This window comes from Magnolia sinica, chromosome 8 (genome assembly GCF_029962835.1).
Source record: "Magnolia sinica isolate HGM2019 chromosome 8, MsV1, whole genome shotgun sequence".
In the NCBI taxonomy this organism is placed as follows: Eukaryota; Viridiplantae; Streptophyta; class Magnoliopsida; order Magnoliales; family Magnoliaceae; genus Magnolia; species Magnolia sinica.
In genome coordinates this window covers 16404799-16413100 of record NC_080580.1, presented here as the reverse complement: position 1 = coordinate 16413100, position 8302 = coordinate 16404799, and the positions used below count along the sequence as shown (strand labels likewise).

At 40.6% G+C, this 8302-nt stretch overlaps 1 protein-coding gene across 1 annotated transcript; it reads right to left on the bottom strand.

The window, feature by feature from the left end:
• LOC131252990 (small ribosomal subunit protein uS8) lies at nucleotides 1-7912 on the bottom strand. The gene is made up of 4 exons (XM_058253805.1): nucleotides 7760-7912; nucleotides 914-1057; nucleotides 663-823; nucleotides 1-198 (listed from the first exon to the last, which is right to left on the bottom strand). Exons 2-4 carry the CDS (start codon nucleotides 1044-1046, stop codon nucleotides 100-102), a joined length of 393 nt encoding a protein of 130 aa, XP_058109788.1. The 5' UTR covers nucleotides 1047-1057; nucleotides 7760-7912; the 3' UTR covers nucleotides 1-99.
• Nucleotides 7913-8302: the final 390 nt, after the last annotated feature.

Below are 8302 nucleotides of genomic sequence, written 5' to 3'. Positions count from 1 at the left end.
TTAGCAAATAACAGAACCCAGGTATAATGTTTTTTAAAATGCATTGAAAATTCCTCAACAGAGAGAACTATTCAAATCCGTTTGCAGGAAAACCTCCAGCTAGTAAAAGAAGCCTAAGACCTTGCCACCAACATTCTTCCTCCGGGCCTCTTCATGATCCATGATGCCCGCAGATGTTGTCAGCACGATGTATCCAAACTGCATATTTCCATCATAATATTAAATCACATTATCGACATTGTACCATAGTGGTTTTTGGAAAGCAAGCTACAGCTGTATTTTCTGAAGAAATATACAATGATCCACTCATAGCATCAGCATTTTAGCTCAGGGAAGCATATTCCACAAAAAAAGGGCCCATCCAACCATTCATCCAGATGGACCCACCGTTGGGCTACAAAAACACATCGGTTGGCAGCTACAGCATCTGATTGTTTGACCCACTAATGGATGTTTAAAATAAAATATAGCCAATGGTCCATACGCACGAGGAAAAGATACACAAATCAGATGGCTGGCATTGTCTGATGAAGAAGACTTCTGGTCCACCCATACATTCTGCATAACAAAAGATGGGACCCGCTGGTGCAGAGTGTTTACCCAAAAAAACTGCATCTGGTTTGGTACCAAGCATTGTATAGCAACTATTAGTTTTAACTAACCTGTCTAGAAGGGAGCAGCCTTGCAGTCCAGGGCTCGATTTCTTTGACCCCAACATCAAAGCGAGGACTAATGACCCCACATTTGTTCAATCTTCCATTCAATTCCACCACTATTTTACCTGACCTGTGATCATCAACATACTCAAACTCTCCAATGTAACCTGTGGAACAAAGCAAGTAGAAAATGAATGTTACATAAAAGTTGGGACGAAAGACAGGAAAGAAACATGGAAAGGAACTGAGATGCGAACCATGCTTCTGCATGACCAAAAGGAACTTGATAATCACTTTCGAGGACGGTCGGATCATGACTTGTCGTTTCCCCCTTTTCTCAGCATTGTACATGCTTTTGAGAGCATCGTTCAATACACTGACTCTCACCATCCTTGCTAGACCTGCAAGCAATGACAAGAGGCTGAAAAAAGGCTACATATTTGTAAATATAAGGGATAGAGTGAACCCCTGTTTCTGAAGTTTGCTAGTGGGGTTTTCACAAATACTTCCTTTCTTGAAAGGAAAAAAGGCAACAAATAAATAACCTCAATCATGTGATGAAAATACTGACAGTATAGTATAAAGTGTACTATCAGTATTATGATTTACTAGAAGACAGGTAGCATATTAGCATTAGTCAAAAGGATTTTATTTTATTTTATTTTATGACAGCCAAGATTATCATTCGATGAGGAAACTTTGGAATGTGATATGTTATGCTCTGATATTCTTGTGCTTACCCCCTTGATATAGCCATAGGCCTATGCTGAGTTTTCCTAATTTGATGCCTTTTGTTTTGCGAATGAATATTGAAAATCCATTTGTTTCTAGGAATCTATAGAGAGGATATCAAGGAACCTGTCCTTGGGTTGTAACGAAGAGAGAGAAACATGGGAAAAGGTTTAAATGGATTTGGTTATGTGGATCCCACATTCTTGTGTGGAAATTAGAAAACTAAGAGCAAATATTATTTTGGCACTCCTCGTCAGAGTCAATCTAGTATAGGCATTTAAGTTGTTCAGCAAGGAGTTCAAATTGTTAGGTCTCTTACATCTCTATTGGATTCGGTAAGTAGTTTATTTTCAGTCATTTTAGAGGTAATGCATTTTTTATTAAAAAAGAGCAGACGCTAGACCAACGAATGCGAAAACATATCCTGGATATAAAAGAGAGGGTGAAACACCCCTTCCTTGGCCCATGCATCTGCCAAATGATTTGCCTAACACACTCCACATGGGTCAACAGAATGTTTAGCCTTGAGGTCAAATCCTAGATCGAAGAGAATAGAAGATAGCTCCCAAGGACCAGTGTGGCCTTTAATTGCCGATGAGCTTATATTCTTCCTACCACAGTATGATGACCCAAGAAGGATTTGAAAAATAATCTCAAGTCCTCTCTAAGAGCTAAAGACTTGCCTTAGTAGAAGTTAGGCCCTGAGAAAGATAAGCAAACGATGCCATTGTCGTCCCTAACCACGCCATGAATACCACAAGGGACAGGGTCCCCAAAAGATGAACTGTCAAAATTAAGTTTCCACCATCTGCTAGGACTACATCTCAGTTTGGGAATGTGACTGACTGTGTTGCTATTTATCACCACATTCCCAATGAAATTAAAGATTCAGTATTCGGCCCTCATAGTGGCTAGCTTGATAGTGCTAGGTACCAATTCTCCCGGCCACTTTCTGGATTGGCAACTTGGTGTCATTGAATATTTGATTATTTCTTTCCATCCATAAAACCAAAGGGTAGGTGGATGCATCTGTCGCAAAGTTCTCCACTTCTTGAAGGGATCCCCTTCCAAGAAGGGGGGGAAAAAAAAAACTCTTAGTAAATTCCCCAAGAATATTTTGGAAACTCCACAAGATCCCAAAGCAATGAAGGAAGAAGCTCCAAATCTCTCTCACTTTGGCACAATGAACAAAGAGGTGATGGACTGTTTCCTCTTTACACATGAAGCAAATGATAGTGATCCTATGATCCCTATGTTGGAGATGAGCACGGATGAGAATTTTTTCGGCTGTGACAGTATATGCAAAGGCTTCAACTCTAGGCAGCACCAATCTACCCCAACAATGGCACTAGGACATCCCTGGTATTCATTATGACATTACAGAAAGGATTCCATGTCCAAGCCTTGGGGTCCTCCCATCACTACCGATAGGCACCTCATGCAACTTTTACATAATGTCTTGATCTTATTGAGATTTCTTCAGAATAAAAAACTACAAACCAACTGTCCTCCCAACATTTGGAAGCAATCCTTGACAAGCATGCCATTCATCACTGCACAGAATACTATGGGGGATTTGGTTGGGAGAGGTTTCTTTCCAACCCGATCATCATTCTACAAACACATCTACTCCCTTACCAAAAACATATTTCAACTCGTTTGGAAATAAACACCCTAGCCTCAATTCACAGTCCCTAGACTTCGCAATATGGTTTCACAACCTGGAAACTATTCCTGACACCACTTTTTTAGGCAACCAACCAAAGGACTCCTCGTCATAATTCCCAATAATTATCTTTCTCCACAGTGCTTGCTTTACTTCTCCAAATCTCCACCACCATTTGCTTAAATGGCCCCAGTGAATTTATTAATGAAAGTGAAAAGGATAACAGCAAGGGCCAATTTAGCAAGTGCCCCTCTCGTCACTATGCTACCTGATAAGAAAAAATAGAATACAAACAAACATCCAACAAGGGTCCCTGAAACAAAGCCACAAAATGACTACAAATTTTGGCAATCCCCCATATGAGCTTGCCCATGAAAACTGCCTAAATCCATGCCTCCATAGTACCAAACTCCTAGTCAAGGAAAGGATTCTTCTCTTTAGGATCCCCACTTGGACCGTTTATCCTTGAATACTCTTCCATTCCTTTCCTTCCATGCACCCCATAGGACCCCCAAGGAAAACCATCTGCCATAAGATGGCCACACGATTTTTAAACAGCATACACCATTCCAATGGCAACTCTCCAATGGACTTGTTCAAAAGCCACAAAACCCAAATCAATCAAGAAGGATATTCCATATCTTTGGATTTTTGAACCTCTTCCCATTTGACTTTGGTAACGAGTTTCTTAGGTAGGGATAGGGCAAGATTGGATGTGTAAAGAGAGAATAAGATGGGACACAGGCATCCCAGATGCGAAGGAAATCTATGGAATTAAGCCCAGCAAATGAAGTTTGTACATATATGTGACATGCTGATATAGACGTTATATTTTCTTTTAATAAAGAATTCCTTTCTTCTAAAATGCACCTGGGAGTGATTCTCAACAACTTAATGAATTCTCAATACCAAATGATGATGATTCTTCAAAAAAAAATAAAAAATTATTAGATTATGATGTTATCCAATTTGGGAACTAAGATCTAAATTTCTGATCTTAGTTTTTTCCCCAATTACTTGTCACCAAAAGGTTTGGAGTTGATGTTGTGGGCTGACCAGACAATACAACAGTTATCGACTATATCAAATTGGCACCAATCCTTATGATCTAGATGAGGACCGATCAGTAGTATGGTAAGAGATGAAGCTTGAGTTGATGGAATGATTTTTTCATCAGCTCCAAAAGAAGGATGAATAGATGGGAAAATATGGCAATAAATTCTTCAAATTGGCGACTCGAATTGGAATGTTGATATCTAATGACTTCCTGACAGAATGTTACAAGCATTGCCTAAACATCAAGAGCTTGCAACAAAGGGATAACGAACCACTGAAGGAGCATATGAAATTGCCCTACAGGTTGACAGTTATTAACCAGGCCATGATCCGAAAGCTTCAGACCATACGCACCAGTATTGTCCATTAACAATATGGCTGTATTGGCCTGAAATGGCCCAATACAGGGCCAATACGGAATGATACAACCCTGTATCGATGCTGAACAATTCAACATGCCAAAGCAGTTTGCAAACCATGGTTAGAAATCAGAGCATCAAACGGGTGAACCAACATCTGTAAAGTACCCACCTTCAGCAGAACGGAGAATAAGAGTGATGAAGATATCTGCACAGGGAAGAAGCACACCAATATTAAGAAGTGGTTGCTATGCAAGAAGACAAGGTGCAAGGCACATGAGCATCCACGGCGATGCTTTTTTTTTATTTTTATTTTAAAGATGACTGACATAATTAAAAACTAAGGAGAATTACAAAGAAGCTAAAGAGGCCCAATAGCGAGTGACTTTCTCATCACTCCAACAATAGCTAATCTACAGGCCACAATACTAGCACTGGTGTACAGGATTAAATTACAAATACCTCTCAAAGAAACAATAAGAGATCTAAGTTGAAGGGTACATGAGCTTAATTTACATGGTCCACACTTCACACCATGAACCCAATGGAAGACCTGATACAAGCACCAGATTTCCGGAGGCATGGTGCATATCCCTTCTTGGAGAGCAATGAGCAATGCCTCAAATGTCCCCCCTTGGTCAATTAAATACGTGCATAACATGGTTCTTATCATATCTCAACCCTTAGAATTCAAGACTAGAGTGCATACTTAGGTTCTGAACTTTGGGGGCGTGATACCTAATGACTCAATCTTTGGCCTTTTCAGTTGAATATGAATTGTAATGCTCTTTTTTCCTTAACCATCTCACTCAGGTTCTGAGTAGACGATGATCAATCAGTATCTCCTAAATTCGGTGCTTTTGGGCATCCACCATCCATGGCAGGGCCTATCAAATCCACCGTTTGCATCACCAAACATGGCCCCCACCTATACAACTTGGGGACCCGAAGACACCTAACACATCCTGCAGCGCAGGACCATCTCACTCAGCCATAACTAATACAAGAGTCAGTTGGCCAAATTAACAACCTAGAAACAAAAAGAAGCTAGAATTATCCCTACCAAAGGTAAAGTCTAATGGCCCTTCTTCTAACTTTGGTCAAAAGAATATGTCATGCTACAATCCTGTACCTTTTTTTCACCTGGTTTCATATGCAAAAATCACCAACACCTAGCAGCTCATACATGTCCCTATTGAAGAAAACCATTTTTCAAGCTAGTATTGCAAGCATATAACTAGCATTGAATTTGGATGGACAATTTATTCCAATTGCAATAATCAAGTACAAAGAAAGAGACATGTCCAAGGTTGGAGACTGGTCCCACTTTATTAGGATGTCTTTTAGAAGCTATCAGAACAACACATTGCAATAATTAGTTCCACAAAGTGGCAATGACCAAGCTGCAATTATGTCACCTAGTGTTCATATTAAGTTACACCAAGCACGAAATCACTAGTACAATACTTTCAAGTTGGATTTGAAATGAATGTAACTGCAACTCGACGGTTACTTCCCCACTATGAATACTAACAAAAGGTATTCAATTTGGTTTTTCTTTTTTCAGCTTAATTGAACCAATTGTTGCAATCTATACAATAGTGCATCCAAACATTGTCTTACGGTAAGAAAACCAATCCATTTTTTTATTACAGTCATTCATAGTTAGACTCAAAAAAGTGTTAAAATATCAAGAAACGGAAAATTTCATTATAATTGGAAAAAGAATATTGCCATAATTCACTTCCACCCTTTCACTCCCACCTTGTCACATCTTAAGTTTTCGATTTATTTCCATTGAAATCCATTGGCCTGTTTGGTACACACCTATAAAATGAGCTCATCTCATTTTAGTTAATAGTAACTACGCATTAGATATCTTAAGCTCTAATACATAATGAGTTCACGTTAACAGTACTTACGTATTAGAAATCAATATCTCTAATTCATAATAATTGTTACTAAGATAAGTTCAAGCATCTACCAAACAGGGCCTTTGTATTTATCCAACCACAGCCTAAAAGCAATAATGTGATGTCCAGTTCCAAGTAACAAAATGCCCAAATATTTTCCATTCCACTCCAAATAAAACGAGGGGGATGTAAACAGGATCCATCTATTGGTCCTCGAATTCGACTGCGCGGCACACTAGCAGGGGTTGCGGGCATGCCAGAACCAATTAGGTTCGATTCAAACCGTGACCACCGACCTCTGGCGTCGAGATAGAGTGTGGCTCGATCGTGGCTTGACCGTTAGTCTATTCGGCCAACTGTCGTGCGCTCGTTACTCAGGCGATTGGCAAAGGTTGGGGCTCTTCATCCAAATGAGCTCTTTTTTGTCTTGGAAATCCAAGGACTTGCAAAGGTGCAGCAGTTGTATGATTGGAGTGAACAAAGAGAAGGGAATAGTCGAAATGAACAAGGAGAAAAGATGGATGCGATTAAGGAAAATGTGAATGCATTACCACTATGGGGAATCACCTGCCTAGCTGAGAGCGGCAGGGTGCTTCCAAGAGCAGCGTGCTGATGAGCGAAGCAAAGGTAATGCCAAAGATTGCAACTATGGTCGACCTAGCGTAGGAGCATTGGCGGACGGGTTCCTAAACTATTGTCTTCCTTCAGATCCGGCACGCAGCACAGATGGAAGGGAACTACAACTACTGGCTACAACCTAAGTCGACCTGACGAATACGCAGGGACAGATTGATCCTAAATCTACACTAAGGTCCGCTGCTACTAAGCAGGAAGAGACAATGCAAGAAATACAGGACGTTTGGTCACTGGGCCCCGCAATGCATGTAGCTTACCCATAAATCCATCTGGTCAGGACATCATGAAGGCAACGCATGTAAGTTGATTTCTAACCATTGCCCAATTTCTTACAACCGCCCATGTATTGTACATGGGAGGCCCACTTGATGAGCAGACTAGCATGTAAATGGCCGGGCCATATACACAGCCGTAAGACCTGCCTAATGAATGACCGCCCAGATCTCTTACACGTGTGCCGCATTGGCACGTGTGGGACGATGCCAGTTACTTGGGCCCAGCAAGCAAGCTTCTAAAAACAACCGAAATCATGAAAACGCAAACCAATCCGAACGAATAGAAATCAAATCCAAGCACAGGCTCGAAAATCCAACTATATGATGGATTTCAGTGAGAAAATTTCAACAATTAGCAAAAAATATAACGAAAAAAAGGAATCCAGCAGAGATAGAATTTGGGAAGAAATCTGCTTTCATCGATCTTTCAGAGACAATCGAAATTCGTAGAATATGGAGAACATACCTCAGAGGAGATGGAGAGACAGTTCTAGGGTTTGGCGTTCCCTGCCGGGGGTTTTAACTGGGGAGCTGTTTGATACTCTGGCAGAGTATCATGCTTGATAAGCAGGCACGATAAGTATACGGCCACGTTGACGGAAATTAAACCGACCAAGCTGTGTAACCCACAGTCACCGACTCACATTCCTAAAATGACCATACTACCTTCCTATTCATTAGAGCCGATTGGATGCGGCCCCGATCGTGGGGACCACCTTGATTTATGTATTGTATATCCATGCTGTCTATCCATTTTTTCAACTCATTTTAGTGCATGAACCCAAAAATGAAGCAGATCCAAATATCACGTGGACCACACCACATGAAACGTGGTGATTAGCCATTAAAACTTCTTGTGGGATATAAAAGTTTTGGATCAACTTATATTTGTTTTTTCCCATCATCCAGATCCGTGGGACCTTATCAATGGGTTGGATGGAAAATAAACATTACGGTGGGCATTCAGGCAAGCCCTGGGAAGTTTTTTTAATGGTCTGATCACCATTGT

Excerpts from the sequence above, each read along its gene's own strand:
- LOC131252990 (XM_058253805.1), bottom strand. The coding sequence starts at position 1,046 with ATGGTGAGAGTCAGTGTATTGAACGATGCTCTCAAAAGCATGTACAAT. Across the intron at positions 824-913 it reads TTTGGTCATGCAGAAGCATG|GTTACATTGGAGAGTTTGAG; the intron begins GTTCGCATCTCA and ends TTTGTTCCACAG. Across the intron at positions 199-662 it reads GGCTGCTCCCTTCTAGACAG|TTTGGATACATCGTGCTGAC; the intron begins GTTAGTTAAAAC and ends GGAAATATGCAG.